Source organism: Chaetodon auriga, chromosome 12, assembly GCF_051107435.1.
Source record: "Chaetodon auriga isolate fChaAug3 chromosome 12, fChaAug3.hap1, whole genome shotgun sequence".
In the NCBI taxonomy this organism is placed as follows: Eukaryota; Metazoa; Chordata; class Actinopteri; order Chaetodontiformes; family Chaetodontidae; genus Chaetodon; species Chaetodon auriga.
Window position 1 is genome coordinate 17,400,048 of NC_135085.1, and position 24,161 is coordinate 17,424,208.

The following is a 24,161-nucleotide window of genomic DNA, read 5'->3' on the forward strand; positions in this document are numbered from 1 at the left end:
TCACCCTCTAATCTGGAATAATAGCACTTATTTGAAAATAGCAGGCAATTGTGGGGCAATTTACGCTTTGACTTCCAAAGAGCATTACTGGCCACTGCAGCAATAACAGAAAATTAGCGCTCCTGGCTGGAGCTGCTGCCAGTTAGTTTCACAGTAATATTAACCGGCACAAGTAACCTCAAATTTTCCTTATTTTCCCAATTAACATAATACAAGTGTTTATTCTTTTTACAACCCAAATTAAAAAAGAAGTTGGAACGCTGTGTAAAACATAACAGAATGTGATCTTTGTAATCCTTTCTGACATACACTCAATTGAAAACAGTGCAAAGACAACATATTTAATGTTTTTCCTCATCAGCTTCATTGATTTTAGTAAATATATATTTATTCTGAATTCGCACAATTTCTCGTGCAGGAGGGCCACTCACTTGGTCAGCTGTGCCAGCTGGAACTCCAGCGAGCGTTTACTCTCTAGTGCTGTGTTGATCTCCTGTTTGAGCTGCTTCTCCGAACACCTAAGGCGGTCCACCTCCTGGGTGCGGCTCTTCAGATCGCTCTGAGCCAGCACGCGCTTGCTCGACTCCTGGTCTCCCTGTATCCGCAGATTCTTCACCTGGAGAGACAGGTGAGATGTGACAGATGCGAGGCCATAGCTGAATTTTAAGAGGGACCACAGTGAGAGGGACCACTTACCTCATCTTCCAGCCTTTCTTTCTGCTTCATCAGCTGCTCCATCTTCTGCACAGACTGCTTGAGGTCAAACTCTAACATTGAGCACTGCTTCTCAACCTCCACTACCCGACTCTCTGCTCGCATCCGCGCTCCATTCTCCTCAGACATCTTCTGCTGAACAGCTGGAGCAGGATGGTGACAAAAGAACAGTCAATTCCTTTTTAACTCCTGATCATTTCAATGTGCTGGTCACTTGTTAACCCTGAATTCACAGCGAACAATCTGTCTGTCCGATACGTACTAATTCTGACACTTCCCTTCCATTATTATTCTTCCACTGTCTCTTCCTACAGTACAGGGACATTGTATGTGTTTGGAGGGGATCTCTTTCTGTATACTACTATGAACAGTGTGTTCTTGGAGCTGGAAACACAACTACATGTGAATGAAAGGGGGCATAAAATTCAGATGAAAAACAAGATTTCAATCCTTTTAAAAACAAAAATCTGGACTTCTTGATGAAACATGGACGATGACGAGCCTTGCCGCAGACAGGCTGGAGTCTATTCCAGCATGTACTAGGTGAAAGCCAAGAAAATCACCTTGACAGATGCTTATACTATTGCAAAAACCGCCTCAGAGTCCAGCCTTAATATGCAATGAGACAATGTCCTGACATGCTGACTGGCTTGCACTCCTTGAATTCCTCTCATCCAAAACATCCCCTTAAGGTGAGTATGATCAGATGGGAGACAAGAAAGATGAAACAGGGAGAGGAGGATGGGGTCCGAAAGGAGTTGAATGAAATAAGGGTGGAGAAGCAATAAAAATGAAGGGGCAGACATTCATGTAGGAAAAATAGAAGCAAATAGAAAAAGCAGTGAAAAACTGTGAAGGAGGGCATGCTCTGACATAGGACTGGCATACCATTCATGGCAGCTGATTTGGCTTCTTCAATAGACTCATATTTGTCAGTGAGCTGTGCCCGCGTCACCCTGTGCTCAGTTTGTTCTTGCTCCAGACGCTGCTGCAACGTCTTCAGTTTGTAGTTCAGGTCTATCTCCAGGTTGTTCTTTTCCTATTGAAGAGGAGTAACGAGACATGAAGCAAGCAAGTCCTAAAATTCAACAGGGTGGAAGCACTTACATATATGCACTACTGCTGCTGCTAGAACTAGGACTGGTTGTGTATACCTTCTCCAGGTTATTGCTCCTCTCCTGGGCCTGTTTGCGTTCTCCCTCCACCTTGGAGACGCTGAGCTTCAAGCTTTTGTTGTCCTCTTGCAGCCCTGCCATCCTCGCTGAGAACGGACGATAAAGACAAACAGTCACCATCACGGTGTTTATGATCTGAAGCTGGTATTTTCATTCCTCACTGCCACTCAGAATTTTCAGCATCTAACACTTGTTTGACTTTCAGAAAATGACTTCAGCGTCGCTCCATCACACTCCCTTCCTTCCCCGCTCATTCTCTGACTTTCATGAGCTCGTTTGTATTAAAAGATAACTGGCTGACAGATAAATCAGAGACTCATTTGACTGCTGTGGTGTGTTGTCGGTGTTTGGGCATGTCTGACACCGGCAGGAGAGTGAGGGATGGCTTCTGTTACATGGATTTTCTGCAGCTGTCTCAAATGTCTGAATGAGAATGAGATTACTAGTCTTTAAGAGTTATTTGGAACCACACAGAGAAGTTTAATATATTGAAATTCTGCCCTCTCTTTTGATGTGATAAACATCAAACCAGATTAAAAAATATATACAAACATGGCAAACTGTGATTTGCTCATGCTCTTATGGATTGTAGTGTTGTGTCAGTGTCATGGTTTGTGGCTCACCTTGCAGCTCCCTGATCTCCTCAGAGCCCTGGCTGTAGTTCCTCCTCTCCGAGTCCAGGGTGCTCTGAAGAAGCAGGAGCTCCTTCTCCAGCTGGGCCTTCTCTCCGTCCACTGCGCGGCTCCTCTCCTGAAGCTCGCGGTTCAAGCTCTCCAGCTGGCTCATTGACTTGGCCATCTCCGTGTGGCTCTTCCGCAGCCTCGCTGCTGTGTCCGACTCTGCGCGCAGGAGGTCATTGGCCTCTTCCAGCTGTCAGTGAAAAAGAAATTACAACGGATTGTCCTCTTTTCTGTCCAGACTGTGTGTGTGTGTGTGTGTGTGTGTCTCTCATGTATACCTGATTCTGCAGCTGGACAATCTTGTCATTTGTGGCCTGAGAGTTCTGGCTGATCTTCCTCATATCTTCAACCTGCTCCTTTAAAGTTGACACTAGAAAAAAAACAGATGGGAAATGAATTAGACGAGGCTTCATTTCCACTCCTGTTTCTACCCCAAACACAACCCCAATTTCCTGATTAAAATCACGTTAAATTACAGGTAGAGGATATAAAGTGTTCAATTCTAAGAGCTTATTGCTCATCAATCCACTTAGTGCCGTCTTCTGTTGCACATCAATGGGAAGTCACAGAGACATGTGGATGGTTTAACACTTAACTCTAGCTGTAGTTAGCAGTGAGCAAGAAGAAGGTCACACCAGGATACCAGATAATCCATCTGGGGCATGTGTCTGACCCAGACCCAATGATACTGAGAGGACAAGTGCATTAAAATGCTACAAAAATACTTCAAATACTGACTGCACCCCCTCTTCACTCTGAAATTACACTTTGATTGCAACGTGTCTGAATCATAAGTCAGCAGCACCTCATTATATTTACCCTCATTCTCCAAATTGCGTCTCTTCTCTGCCTCCTGGTCGGCTTTTCTTTGGTACTCGGTGAATCTGTGCTGCAGCATGATCTTGTCCTTCTCCAGCAGAGACACGCTGGCCTCTGCAGTCTTTCTCAGGTTTGCCTGTGGCAAGGAACAACAGAGCAGCTGTGATGTGGCAGGATGGAACTATTTTTTCTTAAGGTATTATCAAAACAAACCTGTACATGATGTTTCTGTTTATGGCTATGTTTGCAATCAAAGCAACAAACATTGTGAATTTATCATTTGTCCATTAGAGGAATGTAGAGAGAAAGAAAAGTGTCAGTATTTAACCTCTTCATCCAGTTCTTTCATGATCTTGTCGATCTTGGTGTTTGATGTCCTGAGGAGAGAAGAATTTGAGAAACTTCTTTGAATGACTCTTACAAAAATCGGGTGAAGTTAAATAAAAATCTCATGTACATTTCTGTGTACAAAAGTCCAATTTAATCTTTAGAAACTATCAACGATGCACATGCAACCACAGGGCAGAGAACACACCGGTGCCACTTTATAATAACTTGTCTGTGGTCCTGTTAATATTTACAGTGATCACAAATAAACTAGAAGCCATAAAAAGACTTTTTTTTTTTTGGGGAATAAAACATAAGGCTAGTATCTGTTTTGCAGCCAAAGAACGTGCATCATGTCTGTACTTTGATCATATCAAGGGTTATCTTTTTGTGTAAGAATTAAAGTCCCATTTCATACCTGCACTTCTGCTCCAACTCATCCTTCAGCTGCATCTCACTGTGGAGTTGCTCCTCTAGCTGGTAGATCCTTTTCTGCAGGTTCTCCAGCTAAATAGAAACAAACATTTAACACTCTTAGATCTTCTGAGACACAGACAGAGGTTGTAGATTCCTGCATTAAGGGAATGTGAAGTCAGAAAGGAAAAAAAATAAGATACTGCATCTCAGCTGTGCTCTTCTTCAAAACTGCAGCCGCCTACTCACATGACTCTTGTCTTCTTTTGTGGAGCTGCTACGTTTGTCACTGGTCTTGGTGGCGGCGCTGGACCTGCGCAAAAGGCTGGAAACAGAACACATGTTTTATTATTGATATGTAAGCACAGTGGTTATATTAAAACCTCTTATCAAAGTGAAGGCTAACAACTACCATTGTTGCTTCATACATTTTCATATATGTGTTAATATGTGAACAATTCAATGTTACAATGAGAGCAGATTGATTATGAGTGGAAATCTGGCACACTTACTGCTGATTGCTGTAGTAAGTGAAGCCCACAAAGGGGAGCTGGTTGCCCACAAAGGCCTTTGGTATGGGGAAGGTCTCCTCCTCCCCCCGATCCTCCTCGATGTCGTCAAAGTTACTGGTGTCAACGTCACTGCTCAGTTCAGGCACTACTGGGGCCGCCGCTGCACAGGACACATACAAAGATGGAAGATTCAGTGATGATAACGTGGGCAACCAGGGCTCATCGGGTATCAGATGTTGACTACGCGTTAAAGGCACAGTCTGTAGTGCAAGCAAAAATCAAAACACAGGTTTCGAAACACACTGCCGAAATAATTGGAACGTCGTTGAATACATGGACGGACACCAGAGAAAGCATACATTGGGTGTTTATGGTGTTACATAAGTAAACACAGCCGCAAAATAAGCCCAAACTTTGATTTAGATCTGTTGATCAACATGTTCATGCTTTATCGTGAATCACATGTGCGAATATATCTGTAACTATATGCTCATATTAGGCCTTGAAACTGGTAAGTTAACCAAAATCACATTATTTTTCTCTTCTGCTTTCTAAATTATTTTCAAGAAATATTTTCTTTTTATCGTCAGCCATAGCACTATTTTGAGGTAGGCTGCCTTCCAGATAGATAAGTGACACAGAAAGTGTTCCAGTTTTCTCTGCACACAGTTTTTCTGGATCACGGATCTCTTTTGAAATCCCCTTTAAAACAAGGGAACCCAGCCAGCTCGCAGAGCCGGTCAGCCAGCGGAACGACAGGGGTGGTCAACAGCAAAGTGCTGACTTCAGCCTAGTCAAGTATTAAATATAAAGCCACTAAAGAACTGACTGTAGCTCCTGGATTTAGCCGTACATTTCTAATCTCTCGTTGCTCCATTGTCAATCCCGGCGCATTAACATTTGCGATGGGCTGCCTCCACGCTGATGGCCTCAAAAACCGATGTGCTGCCAATTACGCCTATAGGAGCAGGAATCACGTTCGGCCTTGGAGAGGATACTGAATGAATGGCTCGTCTACAAGAATTTCCTGCAACTGTCTGCAGTAGGTCAAATGGAAAACATGCTCGCTGGGCTGCATGACTGCGGTAACAGTGTGCAGCCTGCCAAATGAAAAGGCGTGCACGTAATCAGAAATCTCAACGGTGAAAATGTTCTTACTCTCTCTGATGTTCTCCCACGTCCACTGGTCATTCTTGAAGAAAGGATGCCTCTTGATCTCGTCGACACCGTTGCGGCCGAGTCGAACTTCCCTGTGGGGGTCAGTTAGGCCATGCTTAGTTTGATCCTTGAAATGTCAACTATTATGCACGTGATTTTTAAAATGCTTTCAGAACAGAAGAAGGTCTTAAGAGGCACATCTTCACTGTGTACATTTCAATCAAGATTCTTTCCACTGAGGGTCCTTGAAGCTGCAAAACAATCTGTGCCCAAACAAGGAAGGGGTCTTACGATAAGAGCCCTCTTCAAAAATCCAGCGCTTAGTCTGCCACTATCTAACCTGTCAGTCAGGAAAGCACAGATGAGATTCTTGGCGTCATTGGAGATGTCGCTGTCATCAGGGAAGGTCAGGGCATTCTTGTGGTTCATAATTTTGCTGTAGGTCCCCACCAGCGAGTCTGCATAGAAAGGAGTGTCGCCTGGTGCACAACACAAGACAAGAACAAGAGCCTCGGGTTACTGAAATGTTCTAATGTGTGAAACAAACACTGAACATGAAAAAATCTATACAGGGAAGGTTCACAAACTCATTTTGGTGTTTTAGACTGGAGAGAAAGGTAAAAACGATCCCTGGTTTTTGTTGCGTAACGTTAAACTCAACCAGTTGACGTTTTCAATAAGTACTCACCAACTAGCATTTCGTACAGGAACACTCCCACGGACCACCAGTCGCACTCTCTGCCATAATAGCCATCTCCTCCTTGAGATTTCAGTACCTCCGGCGAAATGTAGTCTGGAGTTCCCACTGCTGTGTCACATCGTACCATACCATCCTGAAGAAGGAAAACATTCGAAAACATTCAAAAATTACAACTGCAACAGTTTTATTGCAGTAATGAATCCCTCAAAATAAGAGTCAAAAGCCTGAAATGTTTTTCACAGACCAGACAGAAACTGAATGGGATACCTTGTTCATTTTCATGCAGGTTCCAAAGTCTGCCAGTTTTAAGTGGCCTGCTTTGTCTAGCAACATGTTATCAGGCTTCACGTCCCTGAGAAGGCAAAAATAAAGTGATGTCAAACACACAAAACAGTACTTCCTCCTCGAGCACATAACAAGAAAACTGGTAAAGGTTAAAGCTGCTTGAAGGTGCCATTTGGAAAAAAATAGCTCGCCAAATCACGAAGTGTCTGAAGGTGCTGTACTGTTCTGCAGCGATAGGTCAGATGTAATGAGGTATGAAGGAGGCTGAGAGAGCGGAATTTATGTTTTCTTGAAATTTCCTTTCACTGCAACTTCCAGCAAGCTAATGGGAACACAGCGAGAACTATTTAACACGACTGTCTGTCATGGTGAGAATTTTCCACCATCTCAGCTGTGCACAGAGCTTAGTGTGTAAAATAATATTAGTAACCACTTTCTAAAAAGGAAAAAAACTATTTCAGGACTGTTGCGCATGGCGTTGACATCATACAAATGTGGGGCTGTCCAGCGCAGAGATTGATTACCCGACTACTCCAGGAGAAATGACACACATATAGCCTGCATCATGGAACTGAGCAGAAACAACTCTAACAGATAATGTAAATCTCATAAATCATTGCTGAAAAAGCACAAAATGAGACGACAAGGACAGCAACTATAACTCATTTAAAAGCATGACACCTCAGAACTAGAGCCGCAACAGTGAATCCATTTTGATAATCAATCAATTGGTTTGAGTATTTTTTTAAGGGAACAATGGCTAAATTCTCTGATTCCAGCTTCTTAAATGTGGATATTTTCTAGTTTCTTCAGTCCTCTATGAAATAAACTGAATATTTCGCTTTGTGAACAGAAAAAAAAACATTTCAGGATGTCATTTTGGGCTTTGCAAAACACCGATGGACATTTTTCGTTTAGAACAAACAACTCAACGATTTGTCGAGAAAGTAACTGGCTAATTGAGACTGAAAATAACCATTAGTTGCAGCTCTAGCCAGAACACAACAAGTAAAAAGCATTTGTGCTAAAAACAGTACCTCTGACCCTGTGCTACTTCCTTCTTATTACAATGCCTCGTGAGATCATAGGTTGCCACCACACCTTCTAGATCCTACTGCGTATCTTGCAGTTGTCATGAACCATAAAAGATAAATGATTTTACACGTTCGCTTTGGACGAGGTATCAGAGGACCTTTCAAACGGGGTATAAAACCTTGAGCACGGCCTCGCAGAGGTAAGAAAAGGCAGAAGCTTTGTTTTACCTGTGAATGAAGCCCATGGCGTGGATTCCGTCCAGAGCCAGCACCACCTCAGCAGTGTAAAAGCGGGCCCACTTCTCTGGGACATCATAGTTGCTCATCAAGTTAACCAAGTCGCCACCGGGCATGTATTCCATCACCATGTAGAGGTAGCGGTCATCTTGGAATGCAAAAAAGAGCTGCGGGAAAAAAAAGAGAAGAAATGATTCGTTCAAACGATGAATAAAAAAGAAAAAAGGCAGTCGAGTGTGAACAAATCTCTTACTAACTTAATTCCTCACACACATAAGGGTGGGTTTGTGTGTGTGACCTCTACATGGTAACTAGGTTAAGAAGGTTTTAGATGCTTTTTCTCGATCACGTCATACCTGCACCACCCATGAGCTATTGGCAAAAGCCATGATGTCCCTCTCCTCCCAAAAGAAAGCAGAGTCCGACCTCTTGATCATCTCAAACTTGCTCAGCAGCTTCATGGCGTACACCTTGCTTGTGGCTCTGTGTCTTACCTGTAAAAAAGACAAAGATGTGACAATTGAGTTAAGCTAATTCGAGTACTCACCAACTTAGAAATGTAGCATTTTTGGACTAGTAAAAAGAAAATACTGACTATGTTACTCATACCACAGGAACACAAAATAGCATTCTTACCAACTGCACCTCTCCAAATGCTCCCCTCCCAATAACTTTAACCACCTCATAGTCCTCTGCTTTCATGCGTAGATCACGGATTTTACTAATGGTTTCCTTGTCTGAAAAAAAAAAAAACAAGCAAAGACAGATGTTAATAGAAAGTTACTGCATTGCTTTAACAGGAGTCTTATCCTTAACCTTGTGCATTGAAGCATCACAGCATGGGTGGAAAAATCAGTGACCTCAAATTAATACAGCATAAGGTGGCTGAGAACTTGCAGAGTGTGGATTCTATTTTGTGATTTTTGTTTTGAAAATACAGTTTCTAGTGGTTGCATGTTATACAGAAGATCAGCTCTTTGCTACCCAGTTTTCATATACTTCACTTAGATGTCCGGTAATGTCCACATATAGCAGAGACTGACTTTCATAGGAACATCCAGCCTGTTGGCAAGCAGGGCAGAAAAAGCTGGCAGCGCCTCTGTCCAGCTGGGGGATGCCGTTTCGGGAAAGTTTGTTACATCAGGAAGAGGCCAACTCTCAGTAAGCAACAATAGCTCCCCTAGGGGAGATAGTATTCACTGTTAAGCCAAATTTGGTCATAGTTGAACTAGGGGGATAATTTTCAATTCACATGGGTCACAACTGGCACGGGAACGCATGGAAAAGAGGCGTGCATGGGGCATCTGAGTTCAATTGATCTAAAAATAAAAAGCAAGGCCACAGTTATTAGAATAAGAACATTTAAGAGTGAGTCATTTCCACTCTGCGCGCTGGTTCCCGGGAGCATGAGCCTCGCTTGAAAAATCCCAGAGGACCAAAGGGACATATGAACCATGTTTACAAAAAGGTACTAATAGGATTTTATGTTGCTGTTGCATAGCTATACTGTTTATATTTGCATGTGTGTGGGGGTGGAGGAGGATTATTCCCAGTAGGTCCCAGCATACACAGAGTTACGAAGTCAGCTGAGGTGATCGGGGTGCAGAGCACAATGCATGGAGGAGAGAATTCAGAGTAAAGAGCCCTTCAGGCAATGCATGCTACTGAGGACCAGTGTTTCACAAGACAGCTAGTCCATTAGTCCATATCCATCAATGCATTTCCAACACTTGGCTGCTATACACAAAAGTATTGTACCAAGAGTAATTGAGGAGATGTCTAATGGCAGTTTTTGCCCAAGGGTTTACAGTAGCTTGGATTGATTATCAAATATAAAACAGTGAGTATTAGTTTTCCTAAAACTGATAAAAATGTTTAAAAGCCGCACTCAAGAGAAATCACGACATGGAGAGAAATGAACCGTTAACCCTTTTACATCTCCTCCAAGCCATGTCTCATGAAGGCAGACAGTCCCTGCTAATTTAGCAACAACTGGATCGATTTTGAACATGATTATTGGAAAATGCATCAGTATACTGTATTTGTGTTGCAGACCGAGTGATTTAAGGCCACATGCAACAATCTGTGCACTTCCACAGCATACAGTACACAGCGCATACAGAGCGGCAAGCATTTCCCCATGAAAAACGTTACTACCCGATCACGAGAGCACAGTGCACATGAATTACAGATCTCTATAGATTTCATTGCAAGGTGTATTTACTAGAGAAAAATTCCTTGAGAAACCAAGGAAAATGAAAAGTGATGCCACAAAGGGAGGTAGAATATGCACTGTTATAACGGAGGTGGTGAGAGTAAGGATTTTCCATTTAGTTAAGTTTGGTCAGAGGTGTTTTGGCTAAATTACATGTAATGTATATGTAATTCTGGAAATGAAAATACAACCCTGATGCCCTGCCCCCTCCTCTGACATTGCTGGGTTCTGGGGTAAACACTGTAACATGATTTCCTGGAAATGTAAATGCCACAAATTGGGTAGTTACATTAGATCTGTTAAGGAAAGATAGATTGAGCCTCACGACCAAACTTGCAATTGGTATTTTGTCATGTTTTGTCTAAATATAGTTATGGGGGTTCCCCAGTCTGAGGGCACTGTGAAAAAGAGAAGCCATCACGATAGGCATCATGTGGGTCACCAGCCATTTATGAAAGCCCCTTTGTTGGGGACACGAAGCAGCAGACACCTATTGTGTCCAAGCCTACATAGAGGCGGTGACCCAAAAACAGCCTTCTTTTCTGAGCCTAGGCTTATACACATATGTAACAGGGTCTGCGAACACGAATGGTCCAAGTGAAAGACATGGACAGATCAACGTTAAAGGCGGACAGGAGGGGAAAAAGCATGATGTGAGCGTACTTACATCTATTCAAGAAGTTGTCAATGCTCTTGTTTTTCCTCAGGGCAGGAAAGTCAAGGTCATACACCAGTGCGTCCAAGCCATCCTGAGGGGAGAGGACAAGGGGTTAACATGGAGGCAAACAAAGCTGCAGTGTCTACTACTGCCACCACATTACAGACAACATGTAAAAGCAAACAGTGTCCTGTCAGGCTGTTGGTCTGTAGAACGCCTTTGAACAGACTTCTGAGTAAAGCTAGAAATGAGCTTCCAGCCTGGATTACAGTAATGTCTGCGAGGGTTTTATCTTATTACAAATATCCGGATTTCAGTGCTACTGTAAACATTCACAGTTTCTTAAAGCGATTAGGAACAGATTCACTGAAAGATCTCAAAGGGCAGTTGTGTATTAAATGGAGCCTCAAAACATGTCTTGCATGTTGCCCGCCATGGACAGTTCTAAATCATTATTGTAAACCCCTTTAAATGCTGGCAGAATAATCTTTAAAATTCATGCAGTGCATCTTTAAATGCACATGCTTTACATGTCTGGTTTTACTGTTGTCAAGGTTATGTTAGTGATAGCCATACAGATGAAAGCGCACATCTGCTCATGTGAGCATACGCATTCTGACACAGGTTGTTACATCTGGAGGCTCGAGTCAGCTGCTGGCCAGAGACACGTTTATGAGCCATTCTGCCGGAAAACCTCGAGGTCAGCAGGCAAACACGGACGTTGTGAAAGGGAGTATGCTTTGCTACAATGTCTTTACATGAGAAACGGATGATGTAAAACGCAAGGGCAGGGTAGAGTTTGGCTGGATGACCAAAATTTCCAACCCTGGTCACGAAGTTTCTAATAAAAGCAAATGAGGAAACAAAGCACCTTTTGATGACTGAGGCTACAGGGTGGTGCCTAACAGTAAAAATACAGTGAGGTAAACTGTGTCTGCGACACCCACTGAACTGACAGAAGTTACTCCCACCACACCAGTTCCTGACCCTTGAGAGAATCTCTTTTAAGACAACTGTTAGCTATGTAAATGGGGTTAGGAATGACGGTGAAAATAAATAAAACACCCATTATAAATAACCATTTCTAATTATGCTGTGACAGCTACAGTATTGGAATTCCAAGCGCTGCAAACATACAGTGCAGGCTAGATTGGCTCTGGATAGGCAGGAGCATAAGCACTACAGGCGGGATTTAATCTAATCTTCCATAATCCACAATGGCTGAAAGAAGACAGGCACACAAGCACTTGAACACAACATACTGTTATGCGTTCCCTCTAGCGGGTGCAAGCCAGATGTTGAAACTGAGCATCTTCAGACACTCTGCCACAGGTCAGCTAGCCTGCATTTTCTTTCTTCAAAAGGTCAGAGATAAATATTTCATCTAATCTAAAGTAAACAACTTTATTTCACTTGTTGACATAAGCTACATCATCTCTGAACTCGTTGTCATCACAAGAATCTTGTCTTTCCTGTATCATGAATGATCTGTTAAATAGTGACAGATTTCTTTTCGCATCTCCGAGCAAAACAATGATGACACATGGTGAATCAGCAGCTCAGACGAAGCGAGGAATCCTCTTAAGTAACTCCGCAGTGGAGGTCAGAGACGTGCCCCCCCCCCATGAGACATATAAAAGCAAGCGCCCTACGGGATGGGTGGATGCAGGGAAAAAGGCAGATGGGAGGAGAGAAGGAAAAATGGGAGGTGAAGAATGGCTGTGGGAAGAACAAAAGCAGCGTAGACATTCACAGGGACAGAATGTGGGAAATTAATGAGAGGGTAGGTTGTGATCAACACACATGGCTGAGCTGAGAGCCATCATCTCCTCGGCTTTTAAAAAAAGCTTACAGTCAACTTTCAGGAAGAAGAATTTACACAAGACAGACCATAGGCTGGGAGAGAAAAGGGGCCTTGTTGGCCATACAGTATCCAGCCAGCTTGCACTGGGGGGGGGGGGAGCTAAAGAACCGAGTCCTTCAGGACCCTAATCACAAGGCTCTGTGCTCAGCAATGCACGTTTGCATAACTTCCTGCCGCAGAGAACTCTGGACAGCCACAGTAACATTCCTTAACAGGACTGTACACGTCAGAGAGCTATTTTAGGTATGTGGCCAAACAAGTTCTCAACAAAAAGTGAAGGAAGGGAGGAAAAAAACTCCATCCCAAGTACATAGACACAGAGTGAGCCTCATTTTCAATCAGCACTACTGCCTAACACTGCAGTATGACGGAAAGGAGGAGGGAGCGGCGGCCTGGTGCATGTGGGGCTGGCAAGTCCAACAGAAGAACAAATGAAGGAAAAAACAAAGAAAAATCGGAAGACATCACAAGCCATGCTAAGAGCGCTCTACTGAAACGCCAGTGTGACAAAAGGACCCGGTTTAGTAGGGGGAGGGAAAAACAAAAATCACACTGTAGGGTAAAAAAAAAGAAGCAAGGAACTGTCTAATGTTAAAGTAGCAAGGTGAAGCACTAAGAGTGTGTAGCTCTGCTCCGGTGTGTGAGCCGCAACTGTTCAAGGTTTGAATATCAGCATTTGCATCTCTGCAGTGGTGTCAGCTGTCTTCATAGAATTGTATTCAGAGATACAGAGATGTTAGGAGTGAGTAATACTGATTACGTCCTCTATCTCCATCCTGTCTGTAATGACGTCTCTACTGTTATTGTAGATTTTCTGGAAAACCAACTGAGAAACTACTTATGAATACAGTGTCTGTTTTTGGCAATTCCAGCATATTTAATACCGCTGATGGAAAAATCATACAAAAATCCATTACTGCCACAGTGTAGTCCCGCTCAGTGATTTGCCTCAGTGATATCACCACAACACAAATGGTGCCTGTAGACAAACGTGTAGTCTCATAGTATATGATGTATATAGTCATACTGGCCAACTCCCAGAGGTGTACCTGAATGCCTCACACATCAGTGTATCGGTATTTTCATCTATAATATCTGCATTTTGTAAAAACACTGCGTGCATGAGCATGCGCATGCGCGCACACACACACACACACGCACACACACACACACACACACACACACACACACACACACACACACACACACACAGAGGCAGGGTCATCAGGTTCAATATATAAATATGAAAAATAAATAACCTCTCCTCTGCTAACTAGCTTGTAATCATCAAGGGTGAGGGTTAGCAACCAAACATCATTTGTCACTATCTGGCTTCAGCTATCAGACCACTCTGCCGCCGAGCCAGATGGAGCAGCCAGTAGCATCAACATGGCACAGCCCAAAATCAGCTCCAGATGACGCGAACAAATATGAGGCTGATGGCCCGGGATCACTGACAAAGCTCTTTTTTAGCTAGTAATTCAGACTAATTTCAAGAGGTGAAACTGTTCCTGGGTAAGCACTTCTACCACACTTCTTACAGCACTGAAATTTCCAATGGCTCAGTACTTTCTGTCTGCCGCAGGATAAAGACGTCATCGATCAAAAAATAGCTCACAATAAAAGAAATTCTGCAGTCATGCAGATAAATAGTAATACAACAACAAATTCTAAGTGGATATGGATTTACCCTTGAGCCTCTGAGATACCTTTATTCACTACAAGCACTGGGCGGTAGCAGTCAACAGGCTATGTTTCATTATGTGGCACTCTTGGGGGAGGAAAAAAAAAGAGAGAGAGAGAGAAAAAAAAATTGCTGGGAAAACAAACCAAGAGCTTGCAGGACTCCATGTTATCCTATTTCTGCTGATGCTGCTTCAGTCAGAGGGCAACACATCCCCGGGACTACTAAATAATAACGTGAAAAAACATCTCATCGCCCTATTAATGAAACGTGGTAATTATGTTAAAAAATGTATAGTTCTACAAAACGTACAAGCTGGTGGTTGACATTACATATGGCAATTATTTCTTTAAGCTTCAGGGGAGTGAAATCCACACACACACACACGCACACACAAGCTCTTTTCCAGACATTAAAGTCTGAGTTAAAATTTCCATGGGAGACTCAGCCACATCATCCCTTTCTGCATGCCAGCACAAGGCATGTGGACTGGCCTGAGTCGAGCCCTACTTCTCACTTCCTTTTCTGCCACCTCTTCAAGACAATATGCTTTCCACATGTGAGAGTTTGTGCAGCCATTCAGTTTGCCATGCAAATAAAGGCAGTTCCATTGCAAGCTGTGGCAGAGTAAACACAAATGTGATCATACAAAACAAAAGGAGCTGTTCAAAGCACAAAATACCACACTGCTTCCCCAGGGCTACCTTTCAGGTACAGGCAGTCAGATAGAAATGGAAATCTAATCCATCTGCTTTTGGTATACTTTGAAATCCACCACTGAGAGATTTCCCATTTGAAACACTTGGTTCAAACTCCTTCTGCACACTCCTACTGTACATAATATCTACTGACAGGAAATCCCACTTACCTAGAAAGACTGCATATCTTAACAACTCTACTGGATAAATGGCAGTGACAGTGAACCCAGGGGTGGCAAAACAGGGGCATTCCATTTCCTTATGAGGTCCCAGTGAGCGAGAATCACTGTCACAAATGCTTTCATGTCAAAATATAATTGAGTTATTCCAACAGTGGAGAGCACTCACGAGTTTCCACTGACCGAGCTTTGGATTCTCAAGAAAAACTCTGCTGTCCTGCCTGCTCTGGCCAGGATTTGTGACCTCACCCACAAAAAATAACTACCTTATTACCTCAGCAGAGGAGGTTATCTTTTCTCTTTGGTTCGTTTGTCTGATTGTCAGATGGATTACAGAAAAAACACTGACCCAATTTTCATGAAACTTAGAGGAAGGGTGTAGCACGGGCCAAGGATGAACACATTAAACTTTGGAGAGGATCCAAATCACAAGGTGAATACATGAACTATTTTTAACTTTCCTTAACATTGCGAGACACAACATTTGGCCATAGCAGAACAAATCCCATACACCTTAAAATCCAGCAGATGAGAGTTCAACAGCAACAAAACATGGCCAGTTGCCGAAATACAATGACTCCACATTACAATCCACATTCAGAGGTAGCAGTAATCCTCTGAATTAACCTACACGTGTTGCTGCTCAAACTTCATACAGAAAGCAGTTGTTATGGAGCGCTCGGGGACAGTGGTTTCATGGGAGAACCGGTACAATTGTAACGTGTTTTTCTCAGACTAAGGTGTGACTATGGAAATGTAAATACACACATATCATGCAACTACTTAAACTCTTACTCACATCCAAACGTGAAATTCTAATAGTTTTGGAAACATATCCAGACATATGCAGTCGCTTGCTTACAGTTACGCCTCAACTGAGTTCACTTTGACCATCTTTACTGGCCAGGGGTCGCAGTCTCCTTTGCAAGTGTGACAAACTAACTGAGCCTGCAGCCCTGAAGAAACAACATGATAGAAAAGCAGGAGGATGTTAAGTTCAGTGGGTGAATCAAACGCCAAAGCGTTCCATTATTAAAAGACTAGATCATTTGAGTATGCATTCCTGCATCAGTCAGTTGAGGGAATGCAGCGCTACAAATAGCTCAGCCAATTGTTGTTCCCATAGCTGAATAGCTGAGGAGAGCAGTTTACAACTGACAGCCCCAAACCTTTCTGACAATAGGGATGGATCAAATGCTGACTATAACCGTCGCAACAAATACAGATTTATCATTAAAGGACCAAACTAGTAGTTTTATTCTAGCTTATTAACTACAAATTGCATGCAGAGTATGTAGCTGCTGTCTATTTTCCACAGCATACAAAAGGTTATTGAAGTGCTTTTGTTGATAAGCGAATGAAGTAGGTAACCCACCACATCGAGACTTTAGAAAAACATAAAGAAGAAAAATCATGTCACACTAATATTACATATCTGGCTCAGTGCTGATGCCACTGCATGGACTGCAGCTGCTTTGAACTCTTTTCTACACGTCTATTGCTTTCCACTCTTTCACTGACATTGTGGATATGTCCAAATACATGTAGAATTGATATCAACACAAAAACAGGCATCATTACAGATGAGTTCTTCTCCCGCACGCTCTACCCCAGGCGCCATCACTCACCTAAACCAAACAGAGTACTTCTGACAAGTGAGAAGGCATCTGACATGGACAAATGTTCTACAAGTGTGAAAGGGCAACTCTGGACAATGTCCAGTCCTGATTCTGTGGACACTGTCGGGGGTTCCTGAGCAAATTGCTTTAGTGTCTCTGCGGTATATTCAGGGCGGGCATGACCTTGTCCTAGTCTCATGTGAAGCAGTTGTTTTTGTCTGTATGAAAGTTCCAAATAAAAGAAGAAAATAATCAGATGTGATGAAGTATGGTACGGTATGTTCTGCACACTCTTTTGAATTAATATGTCAATGACAAAACAAGGCAGAGGCACATGACTGAACTGCACTGGCATAACCTGAATACAATGGCTGCCTGGAATCTTAAAGCATGCGTTAATAAATGCTCACAGCTATTGTTACATTTAATCAAATGATATGCAGTACGCAATTTCACAGAAACAAACAAAGAAAACCCTCAGAATGGTCCTTCAAATAATGATAACAGGCCATTACAAAATTACAAACATGAGGTCAAATGATTTGATTCAAAAGTCATATGATTTGATTCTATTAAATCTTTGGGTTATAAGTCAAGAAAAAACTTTCAGGGTCACCCAGTAAAAATGTCATGTAGTGTAAATACAGTATTCTTGACTGACAATCCTTTCCTTCTGTCTCTGCGTTTTGAACCAAACACAGACTACAGCTGCATTATCAGGTCAAAACACTGCAAGTCATTAAAGGCAACGGTTGTTAGAACAAGGGCAGGAACTCTGCACTGACTTTACGCTGGCTGTTACTGAAGCTGGGCCTTAGCAGAATGACAATGCAAGGCAAACAGGAAGCATCCCAGCAAAATAAAAAATACAATTCTCATAACTCTCATTTAGAAAGTTAGAGCTGTCTCTCTGCCTGTAAAAAAGTCCTTCACAGCCAGCTTTCAGTAGACCCTGGTGTTGCTGTATGATAAGCTTCCTTTAAATACCTAAACTCTGAGAACTGGGCTGAATTTAGCTTGCAAAACAATGTTCACAAAAGTAAAAAAGTTTTAGACTAGCAATTGTTATTCCATAGCTTCTTTCCGACACAGCATCCTTGACTACTTATGATGACATAATTTTCAATTAGCCAATATAGATATTGTTGTAGGGCTAAATCTAATTTGAGTGGCAAATACTGAGAGGTGTTAAGCTGCAAATGTGATTTTAACCCATTCATTTATAAAGCAATTGTTTCTTCAGCTGTAAATTAGCTCATAGCTACAACCTACCTAATAAGTCTTAATAATAGCCTAACTCACGTAGATATAACAGCATCCAACCTGACATGTACATGCAGCATTCACACAGTCAATCGCTGTCTACAAATAGGGTTTACTAGCCTTGCCGTTTCCTGTAATTACTCTTATTACAGATTTAGAGTCCAAATAACAGATGAAAGAGGGATCAAAACACAGACGCTAATGCACACCAAGTGTTAAAGTAAGAACAAAGGCTGTGCAAGGAGGCCTTTATATATCTCAAACAGAGGCAACGTCCCTGCAAAACAAGTTCCAACATATCAACTTACTCAGTCGTTCAAATTTAGCAAAAAACGATGAACAGACTACCACTGAAGTGAAAAAGCTACTCGGAATTTCTATTCAGTATTTTCGTAAACTGACGAGCACACCATTTCCTCCATGCTAACTCGCACAGACTTCAACCAAGGTGAGCATGTTCAATCCAGACACATGATTCAATATAAGGATTTGATGCAAGATGTTGACTGTTGCAGACAAAAAAGCATATATGGGCAATGTTCACACCCTTAGTGTCAGTGAGCTTTCACATGTCAATGTCAGGAATTCTGTCTGTTCAGATTGGCTCTTAGAGGCATGTCTAGAGCACAATGATTGGGGAGGGGGCGGCCCATCCAGATAAGGCGCTCTTCTCTCCTAGCAGGATTTATTTAGGGGGTGAAGATAAGGGTAACAGGGTTGGAATACTGTGCTCAATAGGCCAGCCCAGGGCTAAGTGGTAAGGTGCAGGCCAAATGTCACCATCACACAACAAAGACCAAGACCAGGTTTCTATGGGAGAAAATGAATAACCCCAACAGGGCTATGGCCTCAGGCAGGAAGCAATGCCAGCTGAAGACTCAGGTACAGAAACATGGCCAGTAAAAGGCCTGCATTGTGCATTCTGATGGAAGCTATTACTCATAGCCAAGCATGTTGGCTGCTTTATGAGTTAAATGTCCTGATTCACGGCATTCAGAAACATGAGTCTTCAGTCCACATAATTTTGGTTTATGGGTAGAGAGCAGAGCCCACACCCAGCTACCTCAGAGCTGCCTGCCTGCTCTCAACTCTCTCCAGACGTGCAGAATGGCTTTGGGACACACAGGGAACTCCAGGCCAGTCAAAGACAAGAGGTTATTTGATTAGCATGGAATTTTATTAAGCTGTGGGTGGAGTTGCATGGTGGCAGAGAGCCTCAGCAAAAGGCCTCCATTCATTGATCAGGCGAGATTGCAGAAAGGGGAAAGAGAAGGAACAACACCCCTGTGTGTGTGGCTGCCAGCAGGAACAGTCCCCACAGCTTTTTGCCATTAAAAATGCAGAGTGTGTGCACTTTTAGGTGAGTTTAATTGCCTCTTTCTGTAACAGGATGGGAGGTGATAGAGACTAAGCAAGTTTTCTTTTCAAAAGACAGCTATGCACAAACACTCCGCGCTGGGTGTGTGGGTAGGGTTTAAGGACAGGGCCCCTTCCCAAAACAGCTACCCTGATGTTCTTTTGCTTGGCAAGTCTGTCTGCCTGCTAATACATCCCATATCATATAATCATTAATCAAAGACTATGTTTGTATGTGCATAACACACAGTTGGGTTACACTGAAACTACTACCCAACTGATTAACAATGAAACTACTTCATATAAGAATCCAGAACCACCAGTCCTTCCTTGCTAATTAAAGCAGCGAACCCTAGGCGAAAGCTCAGGCGTACCAGCCAGCAGACACAAATGTAGGTTCCAAGGTCAGTCCCTGGAAATTCAGGTCAAAACGTTCCATCCAATTACCCACATGAATTTAGGTTTCATCGTACGATACATCTGAGTCACAAAACAGCCAAATCCTTGTGAAAACACTGAGTGCCACTGTCACCCAAACCGAAAAGGCTTCTGATATCAACAAACATTTGACACAACATCCCCTTGGCATCCACTCCACGGTGAGTCAGTTCCTGGGATTGCCGCATGTAATAAAAACCCGTGAAGGTGTTGCTTTAGGGTTTTGCACGTGGCAGCAGCCGCCTCCTTTCCTCAGATATGAGAGTCACTTCATGACTTGTCCCCCCATAGACAGGAAGCAGGCAGCCAACAGGTGTACCGATGCAGCTGGAGGCCTGCAGGTTTCAACAGGCTTGCAGGCAGCCTATCACTTCAAAATGAAGCCTAGATAAGTAAATCTAAACAGAACAGCACACCTAACCACCCACTTCCTAATGATCTAAAAGAGGACACTAGTGACATCACGACCAGTATCAGTTTGAGGTGGGTGGACAGAAATCAATCCAGATTTAACAGCACGTACTGGTTGCACTGGCCTAATTAAACATTATCTCAAAACGTGCGTCTGCATTGTGGAGAGCAGAATCACGCTTGCCATCTGTCAGCCTATTTCAGTTACCACTGCTTTCTAATTAGTTAAACTCCTCTATTGAAGCTTGGTTATCGAGCACTGACAGCACCATTACCGATAAACATCAATGCAACTGCTCGAAATGACAGTTTCGTTGTTTTTGGCTGCGGGTTTACACAGTGTTTGACTACAGAATACAAGACTTTCAGACAGCTTATTGTTTGCTATTCGCAAATCGTTAATACATATACTATCAGGCACACAGGTGTTTGAACTTGATCAAGTGTATGAGACAAAGAGGCCTGTCGGCGTCAAAATCAGCACATTCCTTCAGTGACAATTAAGACGACTTGTTGGTCTCGGAAAGAATTTCTGCTCCAAGGAGTAGCCTGACCCCAAACGGTTGACTCGTTAGCTGCCTAGCCAGCTAGCAAGCTACAAACTTACCAGAAGACAATCCGTGTTTATTTCTGACTTTGGGTCCTTCAACATGGCATCGATTTTTTCAAATCGAGCCTCCATACTTTCCCGAGCAGTCATTTTTGCTGTTAAACTCAGTCCCGATGTTGGGTTATGAACAAAAACAGCTCACTGGCGAGGCAGAGTGCTGGCTAGCTAGCTTTAGCAGCCAGCTGTAGCTAGCTAGCCAAATGTTCCTTTCTTCGTGTGAACTTTACGCCGCACTTCAAAGAAAATACATCGTTCTCCTCGAGTCTTCACAAACAATGAAACGTTTAAGGTTGCGTTGAATGTACAAAAGCCACATTTTCAGAGTCGTAAGATGTTTCCCAGTACGAGTGGCCAACAACTTCAGTGGCAAAAGATAAATGCGGCGACAGATTAGTCAGCCTCCGCAGGATGCCACTGAGGATAAGGGCTTAAAATGTTGGTGCATCCAAACAAAAGGCAATTAAAACTTGAAAGTAATGTCTATTTGAAAAGCGCACTTTGTGGGAAGGTTAGTCCAGGCCCGTTCCCATCGCTGTGCCAGGCCCTTGCAGAAAACGACAATAGAATATGACAGCTCAAAAGTAGAAGTGGTGGGAAAAAAAACTTCTGCTTCTTCCAAATTTCGATCACTTTAAACGCCGAGTCGATACAACGTTTAACGGCAGTCCTTCCGCTGCTTCCCGTGCACTGTCACTGACTGACGACCGTTTCCCGTCCAAACGCCCTCAACTCTCACTTCGAAGACATATAAACGGGGTTTTACTGTGTGTTCGTTTTCGGAAAAAAAACAGCAGACGATGCCCGATTTTCTCCCACAGCCTGACCAACATGTCCGCCTTCCTGTTCAAACACCCCGGAGAAGCAACTTCAAAATGTCAAGTACTGCGCATGCGCCTTGCCGAGACGCATTCAAAGAGTTCACGCACAGCGACGGCAACATGTTGCTGCTGAACAAGTTTTTCAGTTTGAAAAGCTTCAGTCAGAGGGGGAGGAAAACATTAAAAAAGAATCATCAATATTCATTCTTAAGGTTTCCCAAAGTTTCAATGTTCTATTCTTTTCGATTCGATTCTAACTGTTGTAGCTATGTGATGTGACATATTGGTTCTAGAACATTTTTGGCCTGTTCTATTCTGTAATTAATAAACTGTCAAATGTGCTGGAAATACTCTTATTTCTGGATCATAACTAAATCCTTTTTACCCTTCTGGTGAGTAATGGGAATTAGTCATGTGGAGTTCTTATGCTCTTGGCTCTGGACCAACATCAAATGTGCTATTCTATTCTATTCTATTCTATTCTATTCTATTCTGTGATGTAACATTGGTATGGTTACATACACTGGTTCTAGAATATATTCAAATAACCTATTCTATTCTATTCTATTCTATTCTATACTGTAATTAATAAATTGTTCATATGGGCTAGAGATGCTCTTGTGTCTGGATCATAATTAAATCCCCTATACCTTTCTGTTGAGTAAGAATAATAGTCATGTGGATGTGGGTCTGGACCAAAATCAAATATTCTATTCTGTTTTATTCAGTTCTATTCAGTGATGTAACATATCTATTTGGGTTACATATATTGGGTCTGGATCACATTTAAATGGTCTATTCTATTCTATATTATTCTATTCTATTCAGTGACATTTCTATTCCTGATTCTATTCTCTTCAATCATGTAGAGGATTCATATGGATCATGTATGCTCTGGTTTTGGTTCATAGTGAGATAGCCTATTCTGTTCTCCTCTATTCTATGAAGTGTTAATTATATATAATTATCCATCTGGGTTAGACATGCTCTTGGTTCTGAACCATAAATAAGTCCATTGTATTCTGTTATATTCTATTCAACTGTTTTCTACGCAATTGTGTTTATCACAGTCCCATTCATACTGTGATGCAGGACGGCTTTCACTCTCACCCCTGTGAGTTACGTGAAAAGGTCAGATGGTCATCACTGACATCTAGAAGGCATCGGCATGCCTGTGTCTTCATTTATAAGGCCATGGGGTCTAAATTGCCATGATATTTAACACCTTTAGTTGAGTTGGAAGTAAACAACCATGACACTATATCACAGGATCAGTTCACTCAAAAAGTTCCTCATACCACCTCTGTATTGGCAAAGACTGGTTTCCAGCTCTGTGTACCTTACTACTGACAGGAAGTAACAAAATGAACCTAGAGACACTCCTTTATCTATGGGATGAAATCATTCTTGCTTGCATTGTTCAGGGCCGTTGTCTGTGATGATTGTTTAGAATGATTTGGCGTTATTAAGGCTGGATCTCACTGTGACTCCCTGAATAACTAAAAATTCACAAACTTCTGGGTAGCTGTAATTATTCCTACGAGTGCTCTTGGTATGGACCATAATTGAAGTGCCTGTCATATTCTATTCTATTTTATTAAGAAATTAGTAATAAAATGAGTCACATGGATTACCAGTGGTCTTGATTCTGGGCCATATTATATTTTCTTCTGTTTTGCTCTCTGCTTTCCTAATCCCTCAATAACCTGCATTGACTATTATTGTAAGCAATGATAAAGCACACCATTCCCTCTAAAATATGTAAGAATATTGGGATTATTATTGATGACGTGTAAGGTTTAGAAATAACAGCTTTCACTAGATCTCGCTTTTGTTCTGTCTTTTCTCTTTGTTCAGCATGTCCTCCGAAAGAGGGCGGTGTTCTACAACCTTTATGGTGAGAACGCAAAAAAAATCTTGAGTCCTCTGATCTTGTCTTTATGGCACTGAAATATGACCTGAACCTGCTGTCGCGGTGTCCTTGGAAAGTCCCATTTTAAATCATATTAGTTCATATCGAGAAAAAAAAAAAAAGATGTATATCCCTTTTTGGTAAAGCTGGTTTCTGTGCAACCGGAACTCAATGCATCAGGTCTGTATTTCTGCCAGCAGAGGGTGATGTTCTAACCTTAGAAACCATTAAGTTGGAGAACCACTATAGCTTAAACAGGCTTCTTTATGAGAATCTTCACACAAGTTAAGGCCTGTACCTGCACCTTAAAACTAAAATATTACTTAAAGGTAGGTTAATAATAATATTTGTTCAACATATGGTATTAGGTATGAATGTATG

General features: G+C 42.4%; 1 protein-coding gene across 2 annotated transcripts in view; it reads right to left on the bottom strand.

Annotated features, from left to right (window-relative positions):
• The window catches only part of rock1 (Rho-associated, coiled-coil containing protein kinase 1), a 29,052-nt gene extending 7,139 nt beyond the window's left edge, over window positions 1-21,913 (bottom strand). For both annotated transcript variants that reach the window (XM_076744896.1, XM_076744895.1), the window contains exons 1-20: window positions 21,048-21,913; window positions 10,938-11,019; window positions 8,692-8,792; window positions 8,412-8,549; window positions 8,047-8,222; window positions 6,767-6,851; window positions 6,488-6,632; window positions 6,140-6,278; window positions 5,800-5,891; window positions 4,642-4,801; window positions 4,379-4,454; window positions 4,134-4,222; window positions 3,717-3,765; window positions 3,389-3,524; window positions 2,848-2,939; window positions 2,513-2,759; window positions 1,869-1,975; window positions 1,603-1,753; window positions 697-857; window positions 432-616 (exon numbers count right to left, since the gene is read on the bottom strand). In XM_076744896.1, the coding sequence (XP_076601011.1) occupies window positions 432-616; window positions 697-857; window positions 1,603-1,753; window positions 1,869-1,975; window positions 2,513-2,759; window positions 2,848-2,939; window positions 3,389-3,524; window positions 3,717-3,765; window positions 4,134-4,222; window positions 4,379-4,454; window positions 4,642-4,801; window positions 5,800-5,891; window positions 6,140-6,278; window positions 6,488-6,632; window positions 6,767-6,851; window positions 8,047-8,222; window positions 8,412-8,549; window positions 8,692-8,792; window positions 10,938-11,019; window positions 21,048-21,140 (2,504 nt within the window). In that variant the 5' untranslated portion in view covers window positions 21,141-21,913. The remainder of the gene's footprint in view (window positions 1-431; window positions 617-696; window positions 858-1,602; window positions 1,754-1,868; window positions 1,976-2,512; window positions 2,760-2,847; window positions 2,940-3,388; window positions 3,525-3,716; window positions 3,766-4,133; window positions 4,223-4,378; window positions 4,455-4,641; window positions 4,802-5,799; window positions 5,892-6,139; window positions 6,279-6,487; window positions 6,633-6,766; window positions 6,852-8,046; window positions 8,223-8,411; window positions 8,550-8,691; window positions 8,793-10,937; window positions 11,020-21,047) is intronic.
• Between the last annotated feature and the right edge of the window lie 2,248 nt (window positions 21,914-24,161).